The 19,978-nt window shown below is 38.3% G+C and overlaps 1 protein-coding gene across 1 annotated transcript; it reads left to right on the forward strand.

The window, feature by feature from the left end:
• The first annotated feature begins 18,127 nt into the window (after positions 1 to 18,127).
• Positions 18,128 to 19,321, forward strand: LOC130038344 (casein kinase II subunit alpha-like). The gene has a single exon (XM_056130237.1). The coding sequence runs from the start codon at positions 18,128 to 18,130 to the stop codon at positions 19,319 to 19,321; it is 1,194 nt and encodes a 397-aa protein (XP_055986212.1).
• The last annotated feature ends 657 nt before the right edge of the window (positions 19,322 to 19,978 follow it).

Below are 19,978 nucleotides of genomic sequence, written 5' to 3' on the forward strand. Positions count from 1 at the left end.
CAATTCCAGATTGTATTTCCACTAGATTTTCTGATTTTATTTCAGATTTTTGTTTTAATTATTTTTCTTTTTTTCCCTTTTTATTTTTCATTTTTTAATTAACATGATTTACAAAGTTATTGATAGTTGAGCTTTAGGCATATAAAATTTCAACACCAGTCACAACACCAGTGTCAGCTTTCCTCCTCCAGTGTTCCCATAATCCCTGCCTACCCTAGTATCCACCCTAAGCACCCCTGTCAGTTTGACTGGCAGATTAAAACTTTTTAATGGTTGTATCTTAGATGTCATATTTCCAGTTTTCTTAAGTATGTGTATTGGATATAAGGCTATACCTCTAACCCGTTTCACCAGTATAACTAAATACCTGGTGCGTGTTTACACATTACTTCCCCTTTCCTTCTACCAGCTAGATTTCTTTCCTACTCTGTATTTCTCCTTTCTAAATGCTGGGGTCAAGGGTAACATAGGCATCCCCCTTATACTACAGTATAAGTGTACAGTGAGATAATTCCCTGTTTGTATTTCTTCTTCTTGCTTACTTACTTCACTCAACATTGTATCTTTCAGTTTCAACCAGGTTGCAGCAAATTTCATGATTTTGTCATTCTTTGTATTTGTATTTGTAGTTGCATAGTATTTCGTTGTGTATATATACCACATCTTCATAATTCATCTGTAGTTGGACACATAAATTGATTTCATCTTTTAGCTATTGTACTAAGTGAAGCAATGAACAATTGTGGCATAAGTCCATTTGAGAGTGTTTTTATGTCCTGGGGGTAAATGCCCAAATGTGGAATTACTGGGTTATATAGAGTTCAATTCTAAGTGTACTGAGAACTCTACATACTGTTTTCCACAGTGGTTGTACTAAACAAAATTCACACCAGCAGTAAATTCCTTTTTCACCACATCCTACCCAATACATATTATTCTTACTATTTTTGATCTGTGTCATTCTAACTGGTGTGAGATGGTACCTCATTGTCCTCTTAATTTGAATTTCTCTGATGATAAGTGATGCTGAGTATTTCTTATGTGCCTTCTGACTATAAGCCTGCCTCCCTCAGAGAAGTGTTTATTAATATCCTCATTTTTGGTAGGGTTTTTGAACTGTATTTTTTGCTGATCTTTTTGAATACTTTATGTAACCTGGATATCAAACCTTTGATTGTTGAATGCAAATATTTTTTCCTTTCAGTTAGTTGTCTTTAAGCTTTAGTCTGTGTTTCTTTTGCCATACAGAAGCTCTTTAATTTTATGTAGTCCCATTTGTTTATTTTTTTATTGTGCTGTCATTGACAGTGGTATCAGATCATTGAAGACACATTTGAGTCCAAACATGTTATGCCTATATTTTCCTCGGTGTACTTTATAGTTTCTGGTTGGATCTCAAGGTCTATGATCTACCTTTTGTGTAAGGTGTAAGATATGCATCCAGCTTAAATTTCTTACACATAGTTATCCAGTTTCTCAGTAGCATTTGTTGAAGAGGCAATCTCTATTCATGTCCTCAGCTTCCTTTTTGGAGAATTAACTGTCCATGTGTATGGAATTTTGTTGTAGGGTATTCTATTCTGACTCATGATCAGAGGGCATGTCTTATTCCACTACTATGCAAGGATCACTATAGCTTTATAATAGAGTTCCAATTTGGATAATGAAATACCTCCCAATTTCTTATTTTTCAATAAGGCTTTGACTACTAGTGGTCTTTTCTGATTTGATGCAAACTTTATGTCATCTGAATTTGGATGGGGGTTGCATTGAATCTATACAATAGTTTAGGTAGGAGAGTTATTTTAATAATATTGATTCTTCCATTACATGAACATGGAATATATTCCATTTCCTAAGATCTTCTGTCTCTTAAGTGATTTAAAGTTTTCATAGTATAGATCTTCCGGATCTTTTGTTAAGCTGATTCATAGATATTTGATGTTTTTGGATATCATTTTAAATGGGATAGGCTTCTTGATCGCTTTCTTCATTCTTTGAGTGTAAGAATGTGACCTACTTTTGTGTGTTTACTTTGTAGACTGCCACTTCGCTGTATTGCTTTTTTTGTTTATTGGACCTGTTTTGTGGACTCTTTAAGGTCTTCTATGTATATCATCATGTCTTCTTCGAGTAATGATAATTTGAGTTCTTCTTTTCAAGTTTGGATCCCTTTGATTGTTTTTTCTTGAATGATTGCTGTAGCTGGGATTTCTAATACTATGTTGAAGTGCAAAGAGTGGACATCCTTGTCTTATACCTGATCTTAGAGGGAATTCTTTCAGTTTTTCACTATTAAGGATAATTACTGGCTGTGTGCTTGTTATAGATGACATTATTATCCTTTTTCTTTTTTTTTTAATAAAATCACCATGAGATAGTTACAAAGCTTTCATGATTGAGTTTCCGTCATACAGAGATCAAACGTCCATCTCTCCACCAGTGTACATTTCCCACCACTAGTGTTCCCAGTATCCCTCCTGCCACCCCCACTCCACCCCACCCCTGATTCTGTGGCAGACACTTTCCTTCTTTTTTGAAAAAAATTTTAAACGAATCACCATGAGATAGTTACAGATTTACAATTTTTCGTGATACGTTTCAGTCATACAATGATTGAGTACCCATCCCTCCACCAGTGCCCATTCCCCACCATTGTTCCCAGTATCCCTCCTGCCACCCCCTCCATCCCCCGGCCTTGCTCTCTCTCTCTCTCTCCTTTTAGTCAAACTATGGTTTGAAATACAGATACTGAGAGGCCATCCTGTTTGGTTCTTTGTCTACTTTCAGCACACATCTCCCATCCTGAGAAATCCCTCCAACCATCATTAACTTAATATTTCCTTTTCTACCTCAGTTGCCTTCTCCCCCAGCATTTCAGGCAGGCTTCCAACTCCTGGCCCTTGACTTCTTGTCTCTACTGTCCTTGGGTGTTAGTCTAATACTATGTTATTTTATATTCCACAAACATGTGCAGTAATTCTATGTACATGTGCAGTAATTCTGTCTGTTCTTCTCTTTCTGACTCATTTCACTTAGCATGATACTCTCTAAGTCTATCTGATTATAAACAAATTTCATGACTTCATATTTCCTAACAGCTGAATAGTATTCTATTGTGTGGAGGTACCATTGTTTCTTTAACCAGTTGTCTGTTCTCATACACTCGGGTTGTTTTCAGATTCTGACTGTTGTGAACCATGCTGCAGTAAACATACATACAGGTGCAGATATCCTTTCTACTGTTCTTTTTTGAACCCCCAAAATATATTCCCAGAAGTGGTATTGCTGGGTCATATTGAAGCTCAATTTCTAGTTTTCTGAGGAATGCCCACATTTTCCAAAAAGACTGGACCAGTGGGCATTTCCACCAACAGTGAAAGAGGATCCCTTTCTCCCCACACCCGCAGCAGCATTGGTTGTTCTTGTTTTTTTTTTTTTTGTTGTGTTCCAAACTCTGTGGTGTGAGATGGTATCTCATTGATGTTTTGATTTACATCTCACTGATTAGCAATGTGGAACATTTTCCCCTGTGCCCTTCGGCCATTTTTGAGAACGTTTCTGTTCATTTCTTCTCCCCATTTTTTATGGGGTTGGAGGTTTTTTTCTTGTAAAGTTCTACCAGTGTTTTATATAACCTGGATATTAACCCCTTATCTGATGGGTATTGGGTAAATAATTTTTCCAGTTCCATTGGCTGTCTCTGTATTTTGGTCACTGTTTCTTTTGAGGTGCAGAAGATTCTTAGTTTAATGTAGTCTTGTTTGTTTTATCTTTGTTACCACTTGCTTCAGCAGTGGTGTTTCATGCTTAAAGATACCTTTAGCTTCAATGTCATAGAGGGTTCTCCCTACATTTTCCTCCGTGTAACTTATAGATTCAGGTCTGATATTGAGATCTATAATCCATTTTGATATGAATTTTGTACCTGATATTAGAGGTCTGAGTTCATTTTTTTGCATGTAGGTCCAGTTTTCCCAGCACCACTTATTTAAGACCCTTTCCTTGCTCCATTTCACATTTCTTGTTCCTTTATCAAAGATTAAGTGATCATATATTTGAGGGTCTTGTCAGTATATTCAACTCTATTCCATTGGTCTGCAGATCTGTTTCTATGCTAATATCCCAATACCATGCTGTTTTATTTACTACTGCTTTATATTAAAGAGTTTGAATTTGGGGAAGGTGATGCCACCACCTTCTTTTTCCCCAAGGACTTCTTCAGCTATTTGTTAGGGGTTATTTTTCCATATAAATTTCAGGATTGTTTTATACACTTCTTTTTTTAAGAAACTTTTTAAAATTTTTTTTTATTTTAATGAATCATTGTGAGATACATTTACAGACTTACAGACTTTCATGATTGCGTTTCAGTCAAACAATGTTCAAGTATGCATCCCTCCACCAGTGCCCATACTCCACCCTCAATGTTCCCAGTATCTCTCCCCACCCCCATTCCTTCCCACCTCCTGCCTCTGTAGCAGGGACAGTCCCTCTTTCTCTGTCCTTTTGGGTGTTATGGTTTGCAGTACGGAAAACAAGCAGTCATCATATTTGGTCCATAGTCTACTTTCAACATGCATCTACTATCCTGAGTGATCCCTCCAACCATCATTTATTTAGTGCTTCTCTCTCCATCCCAGCTACCTTTTCCCCCAGTAAATGAGATCAGCTATCAAGCCGTGGGGCCATTCTCGTGACCCTTATTTTAACTGTCCTTAGGTGTTAGTCTTCTATTATGTTACTTTATATACCACAAGGGCCGGAGCAATAGCACAGTGGGTAGGGTGTTTGCCTTGCACACAGCTGACCTGGGTTTGATTCCTCCTCCCCTCTCGGAGAGCCCGGCAAGCTATCGAGAGTATCCCGCCCTCATGGCAAAGCCTGGCAAGCTACCTGTGATGTGTTCGATAATGCCAAAAACAGTAACAAGAAATCTCACAATGGAGACATTACTGGTGCCTGCTCAAGCAAAAATTGATGAACAACAGGACAGTGCTACAGTGCAAAAACCTGGTTTTTGTTTAATTTCCACTGTTTCTTTCATGTCCTCGTTTAATTTACTGGGTGTGTGTTCCACTATTTCTTTGAGTTCGTTGAACATCCTCAACATTTCATCTCTGAATTCTTTGTCTGAGAGAATTATATTTGTGGGAATTTACTGATGAGGCTTCAGGGCTCTTTTCTTCATCCATTTCTGCTGGGGAAGATCTGTGCTGTTTTCTTCATGTTGCTGTGGTAGTATGGAGGTGGGTCCCTTTAGTTCAAGTGACCACCTCTTGCTGCAAGGGAGGATTCTAGAAGGGCTCTGTCGATGGTGGTCTCTTTTTTTCTCCTTTAAGAATACTACCTCTTCGGTTTTCCTCTGTGCCTTATGTGGGGCCACTAGTGTAACTTCAGGGGATGTGTTCTTTTTCATTGGGATTGTTAATTCTTTGTGTTCACTGTTATTTTGGTATTTTGGGAGAGTATTTTTATTGGAATGGGCTAGTGGACTATTGGGCTAATGTGATTGAGATAGTCAGGATGTCCTCTTCAGAATTAGGTAATAAGGACTGAGCTATGATTCCAAAATGCTGGGAAAGGGAAAATCACGTGGCTGCCACCCCACATGCCACGCCTACCAGCTGCTTTACCTGTGCAGGGAGCAGTGGGTCACTTCAGTGCCTGTACGTGGTTTGGAGCTCACTTATGGCGCTCCTGGGGCTCACGGGATTTTTTTGTTTGTTTTGTACATTTTTTTGGAAAATTCCATGGGTATCCTTACAGGAATCGCATTGAATCTGCATTATACTTTGTGGAGTATTGCCTTTTTGACAATGTTAATCCTCCTGACCCACGAACAGGGATTATATCTCCTTTTCCTTGTGTCCTGTTTTGTCTCTTGAAGTAATTTTCTTTAAACAGGACCTCTTTAGTTCAACTGATTCTGAGGTACTTGATTTTCTGAGGCACTATTGTGAACAGGATTTTTAAATATCTCTTTCTTCTTTTTCATTATATGTATATAAGAGAGCCATGTACTTTTGGATATTGATTGTGTAAACTGTCACTTTACTATACAAACCTATTGTTCCTAGGAGCTTTTTTGTAATCTTTAGGATTTGCTAAGTATCGTTATCATGTCATCTGCAAATAGTGTTAGCTTTACCTCTTCCTTTCCTATTTGGATGCCCTTGATATCTTTTTCTCTTTCCTAACTGCTATGGTAAGTACTTCTAGGACTATATTGAATAAAAGTGGTGAGAGTGGGCAACCTTTCTTGTCCCCAATCTTAGAGGGAAGGCTTTAATTTTTCTCATTTGAGAATAATGCTTGCTGTGGGCTTGTGGTAGATAGTTTGACTCTACTGAGGATAGCTCCTTCAACTCCCATTTTATTGAGCATTTTATTTACTATGAATGGGTGCTAGATCTTGTCAAATGCTTTCACTGCACCTATTGATATGACTTTGTGTTTTTTTTCGTTTATTGGTATCTTGTATTATGTTGATTAACTTCTGAGTGTTACATCATCCTTGCATCCCAGAGATGAATCCTACTTGGTCTTTTTGATGAGTCGTTGGATTCTGTTTGCTAGGATTTTTGAATATCTTTGTATACCTGTGTTCATCAGAAATGTTGGCCTCTAATTCTCTTTCTTTGTGATCTCTCTGTCTGCTTTTGGTATCAGGCTGATATGTGCCTCATAGAAACTGCTTGGAAGTGTTTCTGATTCTTCCGTTTCCTGGAAAAGCTTGAAAAGAATTGGGAGTATGCCCTCTTTAAAGATTTGGAAGAATTCACTATTGAATCCACCTGGGCAGGGCTTTTGTCTTGAGTGAGACTTTTGATTACCATTTCAATTTCATTGATAGTGATAAGTCTGTTCAGGTATTCCAAGTTCTCTCGGTTTAGCCTTTGGAGGCTGTGGGAATCCAAGAATTTATCCATTGCTTCGATATTTTCTTGTTTTATGACACAAAGATTCTCAAAGTAATCTCTGAAGATTCTTTGTATTTCTGTAGTTTCTGAAATTCAGAATGTAGCCCGTAAGTTTTTCTTGTAACCATGGTTTTGAATTTATGAAGTTCCTGAGTTGTTGTTTGTGAAGCTTTGTGTTTTTCCATCAGATATATGAGAGTCTAGCTGGATAAAGTATTCTTGGTGAGCCATTTATTTCATTGAGGTGTTTTCACTATATCCCCCCATTGTCTTTGGGTCCTGAGAGTGTTTTCAGATAAGTCTGCTGTAAATCTTAAGGATGCTCCTTTATAAGCATTTTCCTTTTTTGATCTTTTTGCTTTCAGTATTCTATCTATGGTTTTTGTCATTCTGATTAGGATGTGTTATGGAGTATTCATATTTTGGATTTATTTTAGTTGGTACTCTTCAGGCCTCCTGGATCTGAGTGCATATCCCCTTCAGCTCTGGGAACTTCTCACAAATGATTGCTTTAACAGTTGCTTCTTCAATGGGGTTTTCTTCCTACTTCTCTGGTATCCCCAGTGATTCTTATGTTTTTCTTCTTGGATTCATCCAAATGTTCTCTTGTTATCTGTTGATTTATTTCTGAGGCTCATTTATATCTTCTGCTGTTGTCTGGAGAGTCTCTACACCTCATCTTGGAGCTCACTGATTCTGTTCTCAGCAGCTGTTACTCTGCTGCCGAGGCCTTCCACTGAGTTTTTCATTTCACCTACCAGGTTTTTCAGATCTGTCATTTCTGTTTGTATTTTTATTTATATTTTTCTCATTTTGCTCTTATATATAACTCCTATATTTTATTGGCAGTGCATTCCATTGTGTTATTTTTAGCTCCTCATGCATCTTTAATAGCTCTATTCTGAATTCCTTATCAGAGAAGTTATATAGCTCATTATTACATTATTATTGGTTGGGTCATCTAGACTAGCTTCTTTACTCACCAAGTCTGGTGGGTTTCTGTGTTGCTTTACCATTGTGATATATGCAGTTTTGATTTTCACGCTCACCATAACTTTTGTGTTTTTGGTGTAATGTTAGTTGAGGTAGGAGCTAATGAATTTTGACCTAATGTGGTTTAGGTGATCAGATTGTCCTAGTTAAAGTTCTGCATAAGAGATTAATTTGTGTTTCTTATTGGATATGGAGGAGGAGATTAACTTGAAGCTGAGTTAACGGCCTGGTCTCCAGAAGCCACTCCCACTAGGCCTCACCTGTAATTGGAGGTATTAGGTCATTACAGCTTGAGCTCTAATTGGGGGTTTTCTCCAGCCTGGGGCCCGAGGTCCTGTGCAGCTCTGGGCCATTACTATCTTGAGGAGGTTTCCACCCCTATTTTGTTAAGGGTTTTTATCATGATCGGATGTTGGATTTTGTCAAAGGCTTTCTCTATATCAATTGATATGATCATATGATTTTTATATTCCCTTTCATTGATGTGGTATGTTATTTTCATTGATCTGTGTATGTTGAATTATCCTTGCATCCCTGGGATGAATCACACTTGATCAGGGTGCATGATTATTTTAAATGTTGTTGGATTCAGTTAGCTAAGATTTTTGTTAAGGATTTTTGCATCAATATTCATCAGGGAGATTGGTCAGAAATTTTCTTTTCCAGAAGTGTCTCTGTCTGCTTTCAGTATTAGTGTAATGTTAGTTTCATAGAGAGTGTTAGGATTCCTGTGTCTTTTATATATTGGAAGAGCTTGAGGAATATAGGCAGTAAATCTGCTTTGAAGGTTTGATAGAACTCACCAGTAAACCTATCTGGGCCGGGAATTTTGTTCTCGGGGGGATTCTTAATTACTGCTTGAATTTCCTTACTTGTAATTTGGCCTATTTAGGCTTTCTACTTCCTCCTCATTAAGCTTTGGGAAATAACATGACTCTAAGAATCTATCCATTTTTTCTAGGTTCTCCAGCTTAAGAGCATAAAGTTGTTCATAGTAAATTAATTATATTTTGAATTTCTGGAATGATCCTCTGTAATTTCTCTCATTTTATCTCTGATCGAATCCTTTTAAACATTTTCTCTTTTTTGCCTCCTGTGTCTAGCTAAAGGTTTATTTATCTTGTTCTTTTTTAAGAACCAGCTCCTGGTTTAATTGATTCTTTTAATTGCTTTCTTTTGTTTCTATGTTGTTGATGTCTGCTCTAGTTTTTATTATTTCCATCCTTCTGCTACTTTTTTGGATTTGTTTATTGTTCCTTATCCAGATTTTTGAGTTGTGTGTTTAGGTTGTTGATTTGGGATTTTTATTCTTTCTCAGTGTAGGGCTGCATTGCTATGAATTCCTCCCCTAACACAGCTTTTGCTGTATCCCTTAGGTTCTGATTGTGGTCTGAGAAGGTAGTTTGTACATAATTTATGTATTTGTAAATTTCTGTATGTTTAAGTTGTGCCCTAGCATATGGTCTATCCTTGAGCATGTTCTGTATGCATTAGAGAAGAATATGTATTCTTGTTTGGAGGGATGTAGAACCCTGTATATGTCCAACATTCCTAGTTCATTCTGGTCCTCATTTAGAGCTCTTGTCTCCTTGCTGATATTCATCAACTATGTCTAATTGATCTGTCTAGTGGAAGAAGTGGTGTATTGAAGTCTCCCATTACTATTCTGTTTCTGTTTATGTGTTTCTTTAGGTTTGTGAGCAGAAGCTTTATGAACTTTGCTTTATTTGGTGCATAAATATTGATAACAGTATTTCTTGGTGTATTGTTCCCTTGACCAATAAGTAGTGTCCATCATTGTCTCTAATTGCTTTCTTTATATTGAATGGGATTTGTTCTAATATAAGCATGGCTTCCCCAGCTATTTTTTGTCTTACATTGGCTTTTGCATTTGTTTTACATCCTTTCACTCTAAGTCTGTATTTATCCTGCGAATTTAGGTGTGTTTCTTGTAAGGCAGCAAATGGATGGATTTTCTTTCCTGATCCTTTCAGCTCTACATGCCTTTTTATAGGGGAGTTTAGTTCATTGACATTTGTAGAGATTATTCCTATAGGACTGTATTGCCATTTGTGTGTGTACATTGTTTGTGTGATCCATTTGTTTTCCCAGGAGTTTTATTTTTTATAAGTGGCCTTTCAGTAATTATTGCTTGATTGGTTTAGTTGTTGCAGATTCTTCCAGCTCTTGTTTGTCTGAAAAGGTTCTTAACCCTCCCGCAAGTCTTAATGAGAGCTCTACAGGGTAGTGGACTCCAGGCTGGAAGTTTTTTCAACCAGTACTTAGAATTTCCCTGACTTATGTCATATGGAAGGTGTGTTGCAATTCTTATGTTGTTTCTCTTATATTTGAGAGTTGCTTCTCTCTTGCTGCTTTAAGTAGTCTGTCTTTGCCTTTTGATTTTATGATTTTGATCACTATGTGTCTTGGCATTCTTTTGTTTGAGTCTGTTTTGCTTGGTACTCTTTGTGCCTCTTGAATCTATGCAGGAACCTCTGTCAAGATATCAGGAAAGTTCTCGGTTACTATGTTTTTGACCAGAGGATCCTGTCCTTTACTTTTCCCTCTCTTTCTTGTATTCCTATAATTTGAACATCATTTCTCTCAATATTATCTATCAAGAATATTACATGCTCTCCCATTCATTTACTTTTTTTTTTCAAGGTAATGACTAGTGTTTTGTCTTCAGTATCACTGATATAGTCTTTTGCATGTTGAATTCTATTGCTGTGACTTGGTATTGTATTTTTAACCTCTTCAGTTCCATTTGTATGGGCTTTTTGATACGCTGGAACAGTTTGTCTTTAATTTGATTGAATTTTTCTTCCAGTGATTGCCTTAATTCCATGGCCATTGTATGGAACATTGACTTGTGTTCCTCATCAGTGACACTTGAGGATTTATTTGAGTTCAGAGATTTCCCAGGACCTCTGTCATAATTTGCCTATCTGCCAAAACAAGTAAAATCTTTCTACCATTGTTCCTAAGGATTTGGGGGTGCTATAATTTGAGGTTAATATCTGATATTAATATCTGAGGTTAATATCAGATATCTAAGGTCTGATCAAATTTTTATTTTTCAGCAAGCAATACTCTTTAAATCTATTGGTCTAACAATGTCTGTGCCTTAGGATGTTACTTCACTGGTTGTGCAGTTCAGTGTTTTAACATATCTGTTCATACAGAAGGGATAAAATATATATGAGGAAAAGAAGGTAAAAATATTTGAGGAAATATAAGGCCCAAGAACCCTTGGAGTTGGTAGGAATGAAGCAGGTAGGGCTGTATGCAGTATTGGATTTGGGAGGGGGTGGGAGGGGCATCCTTGGTACAGGGGACCCAAAAATGAGTTGCTAATGGTACAGACGTCCACTTTTCTGATTTTATCTAGGTCATTGACAATTGAAGATCTCTGCTAAAAAACTTATGTGTTCTTTTTTCTTTCTTCTGCTCTATAAAGTTTATTTCTTGTAATTTTTTAAAGCAGCAGAGCTCATATACTTGTGCTTCTCCATGACTCTGTGTATTTCCTCTTTCCATACAGTGGTCATGGCATATCCACTCCTGCGATGATTATCATTCAATCTTGACTACGACTTTGGGAGAACCTGAATTTATTGCTTAGCACCTAGACTACAGCAAATTTCCTAGCCTCCTTTTATGTGGTGAGTCTCTTTCTATTGTACACATTCTTGTACTAACCACGGATCTGACAACAAATTGATTATTCTTCTTCTTGCTCTGAACTTACATATGGCCCACAGCATCTACCTCAGAATTCTTTATTGTGGTGATACTCCCCCATCTTAATTTCCTTCTTTTGTCATTAATCTTCATGCCAGAGTGTGCATTGTGCCCTGAGTAGGTATGCTGATTGACAATCATGCCATTGTGCTCGTAATGCTCTGGAAAACTTTGAGCTGCCTCTTCTCTCTTCAAGTACACAGTCAGCCGTCCTGACATACAGATTTGAGTTTCATTCGTCCATTCTTAATTAGCAGTGCTCAATGAAACCTACAGTATCTCACTGCCAATTCATTATCACAGTGCCTCAGACTATACTATTAAAACTACCCAGAGGCGTAAGGGTTGGTAATAGGAACATTTCCATAGGTCTCCCAGTAAAATTTGCTGTTTTGGCATCATTGTGTGAATTTTTTGTTTTGTTTTTGGGCCACAGCCGGCTGTGCTCAGTACTCAGAGCTCTTGGCTCTGTACCCAGAAATTACTCTTGGCAGTGCTTGGGGGACCAAATGGAATGCTGGGGATTGAACCCAGGTTGTCTGTTTGCAAGGCAAACACCCTACTATTGCTCTGGTGCTCGTGTGTAAATTAGTTTTGTGTATGTGTAATTTTTGATTCCATATTTTACCCTGCTATTGCTGATTTTTTATATGAGAGCAGAAAAAGTCCCTCATGTCTGTTGTATATTTGGGAGAGGACATATCCATAAAGAAGTAGTGCAAGTCTTGACACAAAATATAGACATTAGCATAGATTAAATAACCGCCTGGTTGAACAGTTAGCAAACCTGACTTAGTTTAAGAGTGGCTTGTGTTCCCAAAGAGATGTTGGGTTTGCTTAAAAATTTAATGTAATAAAAAGATGTTTTTATTTCATTTTTTAAAGAAAGAACGATGTGGTATAAGTTGTATAACAAAAATTTTGTTTATGTTGGCTCAAGGAATGTCACATGTTTTTGGAGAGTTATGTCTGTGTCACCTTAAGAATAGCCTAAGGGTGCACCAAATAAAGGGTGTTGTGAGGTTCCTCTCAGGATGGGAAATGCATGATGAGAGTAGACTATAGACCGAACAAGATTGCCGCTCAGTGTCTCTTTTGCAAACCACAGCACTCAAAAGGAGAGAGGTAACAAAAGGGAATGCCCTTCCACAGAGGTAGGGTGGGATGGGGGAATGGGGGGTGGGAAGGATACTGGGACTGGTGATGGTGGAGAATGGGTACCGGTGGAGGGATGGGTGTTTGATCATTGTATAACTGAAACACAAGCACAAAAAAAAATTTTTTTATTAGTCAACTTTCTTAATTTTATTTATTTATTTTTTAGCATCCATTGCATTATATTTTTTTTCTTAAATTTTTATTAGTGAAACACCATGAGGTACAGTTGCAGACTTACAAATTTTTGTGCTTGGGTTTCAGTTGTACAATGATCGAATACCCATCCCTCCACGTGTGCCCGTTCTCCACCACTACTGATCCCAGTATCCCTCCCACCCCCATCTCCCCCATCCCACCCTACCTCTGTGGCAGGGCATTCCCTTTTGTTATTTCTCTCCTTTTGAGTGCTGTGGTTTGCAAAAGAGACATTGAGTGGCAATCATGTTCAGTCTATAGTGTACTCTCATCACGCATCTCCCATCGTGAGAGGAACCTCCCAACACCCTTTATTTAGTGCTCCCTTCTCTATCTGAGCTGCCTTCTCCCCTAGCCGAGATAAGTACCAGGAGGATTACTCCATGGCTTTGAGGCCAGCCGCACCAACTTTCTTAATTTTAAAAGGAAATCTCAAACCTTTTCAAATTCATTATATCAGTTTTCTTCCACTTCAGTGCATGAGTGTTTCAGTAAATCTATATCTTTGACAACACTGGTTTAGTTCATATTTTTCAAATCTTATATTTGTAACTATGCCATAGGGGATTATATTTTGCTCTTGTTTTGACTTTAATTTTCCTAATGACTACTGATGTCGAGCATCTTTTCATGTGCTTATTTTCACCTATATTTCTTGGTGAAGTGTCTCTTATAATACTTCCTCTTTATAAATTGGGGTATTTGTTTTCTTATTTTGTCTTAAGTCTCCTGGGTATCGCTCCAACAGATGCTTTTTCTTACCCTATCTATATATCATGATTTTACTGGCAAGTTAAACTTCTGTAATTTGTTTTATTTAGTTGTTTATGATTTTAGGGCAACATGTAGTAGTGCTCGGGGGCTACTTCTGACGTAATGCTAGGGATTAAGCAGTGCCCTGTGGACCTTGTGATACCAGAGATCTAACCCAGAATTCCCACATTTGAAGCATATGCTAGAGTCTGTTGAGCTGCATCCCTGATCCTCATTCTCTGAGAAGAACAAACTAGAAGAGACAGAGAGACACATATCGAGGACCCTGGCACTTTGGGGTGGTGGGATATAGTAATTTTTCATATTGATACCGTAAGCAACTATTACAGCTACCTAAGTATCATAACAAAGGTAATAAAGCAAAATAGCTCTAACTAATTCTGGCCCCACCTGTGAATGAAGATAAATAGATTCACAGGAACTGAGGACATAAGTACACTCAGGAATCACTCCTAGTGGAGCTTAGGTCAGTATTTTCAACCTATTTTCTGACCTTGTCCCCATTCAGGCCTTGTTTCCTTACTGAGGACTGTCTGTCTTTCCACTTGGTTCCCTAGTCTCATGCCTCATGTCTCTCCCTTCCATGATTTTCACCTGTCCACCCCCACCCCTTTGTAATAACTGGGTCAACAGGGATCCGTATGGCCCTAGTTTGGGAGACAATGATCTAGGAGATGGGGTTCTGTCAGCATCTCCCTTTCCCACCCTCTCCAGACAGATCTGTTCTCTATTTTCTGTGTCATGTGCACATTAGTTCTTTTAATTAATTAATTTTTAAATTAATTTTAATTTTAAATTAAATTTAAATGTAAAAAATTTACATTAATTTTTTAAAAATATTCAACTGAAAATTAGAAGTTTGGAAATCAAACTAATGTGGATACTAATTTGCTGATATAAATCCTTGGAAATTAGAAAGAAGAAATGGATCTAATTCCAACTTTTATTACACTAGACATTTTAGACTCCATTCTTCAAAACTGAAAGAGGGTTTACCATGTAGGGGTGGGTGCAGAGTAAGTAGTGACCAAAGGTGAAGTAGAGGTCTCAGTATCGTCAGCATGATAATAGATGCCCACATGTTTAGTAAATATTACTAAACAGAGATATTTAGAGAAACCTTCTGAAGGTTGGTGAGAGGGCACAGAGGGATGGACTATGCCATGCCTCACTGTGGCCCCAAGTTTTATCTCTGATACTGCACGTTCTCTTGAGCCATGCTGAGTGCACCCCAAGTGATTCTGATGTATACCAGGATAGCGTTGGTATCCCCTAGCACCTTCGGGCCTCATCACAGAATCATCAGGTCCATTCCACGGGGCAAGTATTGCTGGGAATGGCCGCTGAACACCAGAGACGAGTTCCCAAAAGAAAGCACTATTGAGGCTCTTTCACCATCTGTGACCTTTTTCTGGGCCCCCCGGACTGAGCAACCCCTGCCACCCTCCTCTCTAACCCAAAACCGTGCACATGACAATTCTACTTCGTCAGCCCCACCAATTCTGAGAGTTCTTGGGTCTTATATCTTTCCTTAAATATAACTATGTTTGGGGCTCAAGCGATAACACAGCGGGAAGGGCATTTGCCTTACTCACAGTCGACCTGAATTCAACTCCCAGCATCCCATATGGTCCCCCAAGAATCGCCAGAAGTGATTCCTAAGTGCATGAGCCAAGAATTACCCTTATGCATTGCTGGGTGTGACTCAAAAAGCAAAAAAATAAATAAATTTTTAAAAATTTAAAAGATACCTATGATAACCTGATGTGCACACAAAAACATTAGATATTTAACTGCATGACCAGTGAAATACCACCCTAAGGGCACAGGCATTTTTAGATTAAAAGCTTATAAGGAGTAACTTCATACTGAAAAATAACAAATCAGATAAAAACATCAGGTATTTGGTAATCTGAAGTTCGAGTCGTAGCACCTACAAATCTTTAAGAACAATGGTGAAATAAAGGATTTTACCTGCAACACCAGATAGGAACAAATGTCCTGGCAAATTATTGAACTCAAATAAACCTTCAAGTCCAATTGAAGAGTCCTCAGGCCAATGCTCCTTGCAAATGGCCATGGAAATGAAATAATCACTGGAGGGAAAAATTCAACCAACTCAAAGATGATCTGATCCAGGGTATCAAAGAATCCATACAAATGAAATTGAAGGAGTTAAAAAATACACTCAAGCCACAGCAGTAGAATTCAACATGCAGAGGACTGTATAAGTGATAGTAAAGACAAAATGCTAGTCGTCACCAATAATGAAGTGAGAAAAGGAAAGGAAACAAATGGAAGGTAATGTAAGATTTGTGATAGATAATGGTAGGAGGAATAATCTTCAAATTATAAAAATAGCAGGAAAGGAAAGGGGAAAAGGGGAAGAACGACTAGTGGAAGAAATAACTGAGAACTTTCCTGATCTCTCTCAAGAGGGTCCTGCACAGAGTCAAGAGCCCAAAGAGTACCAAACAAAATGGACTCAAACAAGACAATGCAAATACACATAGTAAGATGGTTAAGATCCAAAGAATACTTAAAGAGCAAGAGAAAAGAAAGCCCTCAAATACAAGGGAAACAACAATCATAGCTGCCCTTCCATATGACATCTTACTGGTCAGGAAACAATGGAATGAAATATTCAAAGTCCTGTCTGAAAATACACTTCCAGCCTAGAGTCTAGTACCCTGCAAAGCTTGAGGTAGGAGTAAAACCTTTCATACAACTAAGAGCTGGCAGCATTTGCAACAGCTAAACTAATCCTAAAGAATTACTGAATGGACACATATAAAAAGCAAATAGACTCTTGCAAAAACAACGTGATTATACACACACACACACACCACGTGTGCAAATAGCTGCACAGCCCTTTATGTTAATAATCTCTCTCTGTTAATGTACTAAATTCCCCTATAAAAAAGGCATAGAGTGGCTGGATAGATCAGAAAGAAAAGCACAAAAAATTTTTAAGTCTACAACTGTACCTCATGGTGTTTCACTAATAAAATTTAAGGAAAAAAACCATATATATACATATATACATATACATATATACATATACACATACACATATGATTTGTATATGTAATGTGTGTATATATATATAACATACATATATGTTATACACACACACACACACACACACACACACACACACACACTGGGCCTTGGAAGCAGAATACTATGCCAGTAACTTAATTCTAATGTAGTTTCTTCATCTACAAACAGGGAAGCAATGTTATTCTAAAAGGATTATGTTGAGATTAAAAGAATCTGTCAGTCAAAAAAAAAAGAATAGCCTAAACAATTTTTAAAAAAGAGTGGCTTGTGTTCCTTTCATAAATGATAAGTAGAAAAGGACCTACAGGGAGTGATTAGTGTGGGCTGTCAAGACAGGAGAAAAGCTCCAAAATCCAGTGATACATGATAAGAAACAGGCTTGACAAGATGATAAAATCATACAGTTCATTGCAATTGTAAGCTCTGTCAGTTCCATCCCCTACTTTAATGATTTATGTTAACTAACAGAATGGAACAGCAGCCTCAGGTTTGCTGTTCCTTGGGACCTCTTTTCATTTGGGGGCTCAACACCTGGAGGTACTCAGGGCTTACTCCTGGCTCTGTTATCAGGGATCACTCCCGGTGGGTTCAGGGTACCATACGGGGTCCTAGGGATCAAAACCAGTGAGCAGCATGCAAGGCAAGCATCCCATATGCTGTACTATCGTTCGGACTGGGACCTCATTTTTACTGACTAGGAATCTGAGATACATTAAGCAAAAATAATATATAACCTATAGTAGCAAGCATTGGGACATGAGTTCAATGAACATATCTGGATCTAATTGAATTTGGTAGTATCTTCCAAGAATATTAAGTTAATAGTATGTTGTTCTTTCCTCCAGATAATCTGTGTCCACGATTTAAAGTAAAGGTAGAACAAAAGTGCCAGCCTCAAATTGGTCCCTGGGTGCTGGTGGCCAAGCAGTATCTCCTTTTCTTCTGAGGTAGCCACACTGTGGAGGAGATGGGAGAGCAGTGGCCTCCGCTGCAGCTTCTACCACAGAGAGGGTCCCATCCAACAATACTCAACAGGCCACAAGTCACTGTCAGGGATTGAATACTACCTCACAAATATTTGGCACATATAGTAACAGATTAGACTAATATTCTGCAAATAAATCAGATATTAAAGAGTTGCTGATCTGATGTTTTTCTTTACAGGAGACAACAAGTCTGAAAGAAACAAGACTGAAGCAAGATATAAAGTGATTCTAAACACTTTTTTAAACCATCTAAACCATTCTAAACCATCATCTTTATTTTTGTTTACCAATATGTCTGACTTGTCCCCACCCTTGCCAAGTAGGGCTAGAGTTTATGCAGACGTTAATACACGTCAACCCCCAGAATTTTGGGATCATGCGTCATATGTGGTGAAATGGGGAAATATACGTGACTACAAAATAGGTAAAGTAATAGGTCGGGGGGGCTATAGTGAAGTAGTTGAGGCTGTTAAAATTTTAACGAGTGAAAAGGTTGCTATTAAAATACTCAGACCAACCAAGGAGGAGAGAATTAAGCGTGAAATAAAGATTCTGGAGATGTTGCGAGGTGGTCCCAACATCATAAATTTGTTAGCAGTTGTCAAAACCCGTGATTCGGAAGCCTTGGCCTTGGTTTTTGAATTCATAAACAACATTCAGTATAAGGAACTGCACCAGATATTAACAGACTATGAAATACGGTATTACACCTATCAGATTCTGAAAGCTTTAGATTACTGTCATAGCATGGGAATTATGCACCGAGATCTCAAACCCGACAACATCATGATTGATCACAAGCAAAGAAAGCTCTGGTTAATCGACTGGGGAATGTCGCAGTTTTATAATCCTGGTGAAGAGTATAGTGCTGATGTTGTTACCCGATTCTACAAAGGTCCTGAACTGCTGGTGGAGTATGAGATGTATGATTATAGTTTGGATATGTGGAGCATGGGGTGTGTCCTGGCAAGCATGATCTTCCGCAAGGATCCATTTTTTGCAGGTAACAGTAATAATGATCAGTTGCTGAAGATAGTCAGCATTCTAGGAACAAATCGTTTTTATGCATACATTCAAAAATACAGGATCAAGTTAGATAAACAACTCCGAAAAGTCGTGGGCAAGCACCCCCGTGTTAATTGGCAGCACTTCATCTCCGGTGAAAACAAGCACCTTGTCAGCCGAGAAGCCCTTGATTTACTGGATAATCTGCTACAGTATGACCCTCAGTTAAGGCTTACTGCCAGAGAAGCCATGGCACACCCGTATTTGACCCCTTTTGTGAAGGAGCTTTCTCAAAGTCTTGGTGAATCCAGCAGGCAAGAAGGAGGGAGTATACCTGCCACCAGTGACAGCACTATGCCAGGGACTTCTTCAGCACTAATGCCTTTGCTCCCTGGACACAGGGCTGGTTTACCAGTGGTTGGTACTTCCACAGCAGCCCCTAAGAAACCTGCTCCATCTTCAGCCCATGCTCAGAAGTAATCACATCTTGCGACCTTATGTTCAGACAGAAGTAAGTAAATTTGTTCTCTTTAAATTTTTTATTGATATTTTGTGATTTATAGTACTGTTAATGGTGGGGTCTTTTATTCACATAATTCCAACACCACTGCCATTACCAGTGTACCTACCTCCCTTTCTGCACCATGTACCTCAACGCCCCACCCCTATTTCAAACTCTAAACCAACTTAATTATGTAGATCAGTTTTCTAGTTGTATTGCCTTTGGCCTTTATTGCTACCTTATGTATCTTCCAGTCCCATACATCAAAGAAATTATTCTGTATCTATCTCTTTCCTTCTGACTGACTTCATTTTGACTTACATCCTTTAGTTCTATCCATTTTGCTGCATATTGCTTGATTTTCATGCAGTTTGCCATAACCTGGTTGGAACTGAAAGATACCATGTTTAGTCAAGTAAACCACATAATAAGGACAAACACAAGATGACCTCACTTCTCAGTGTTATGTACAATAACTCTACAAGGAAAGGTAGTATAATAAGGGAGGGATTTCTAGAACACCCTGTACACTTCTCTGGGTTCAGAATACAAAGAGAAATGCAGAGAAGGAAACTGAGATAGAGAAGGAAGAAGATGAGAAAGAGAGCTAATTGGCCAACAGGGGTCAGGGGCCT

This window comes from Sorex fumeus, unplaced genomic scaffold, assembly GCF_029834395.1.
Source record: "Sorex fumeus unplaced genomic scaffold, SorFum_2.1 ptg000075l, whole genome shotgun sequence".
Lineage (NCBI taxonomy): Eukaryota > Metazoa > Chordata > Mammalia > Eulipotyphla > Soricidae > Sorex > Sorex fumeus.

Excerpts from the sequence above, each read along its gene's own strand:
- LOC130038344 (XM_056130237.1), top strand. The coding sequence starts at position 18,128 with ATGTCTGACTTGTCCCCACCCTTGCCAAGTAGGGCTAGAGTTTATGCA.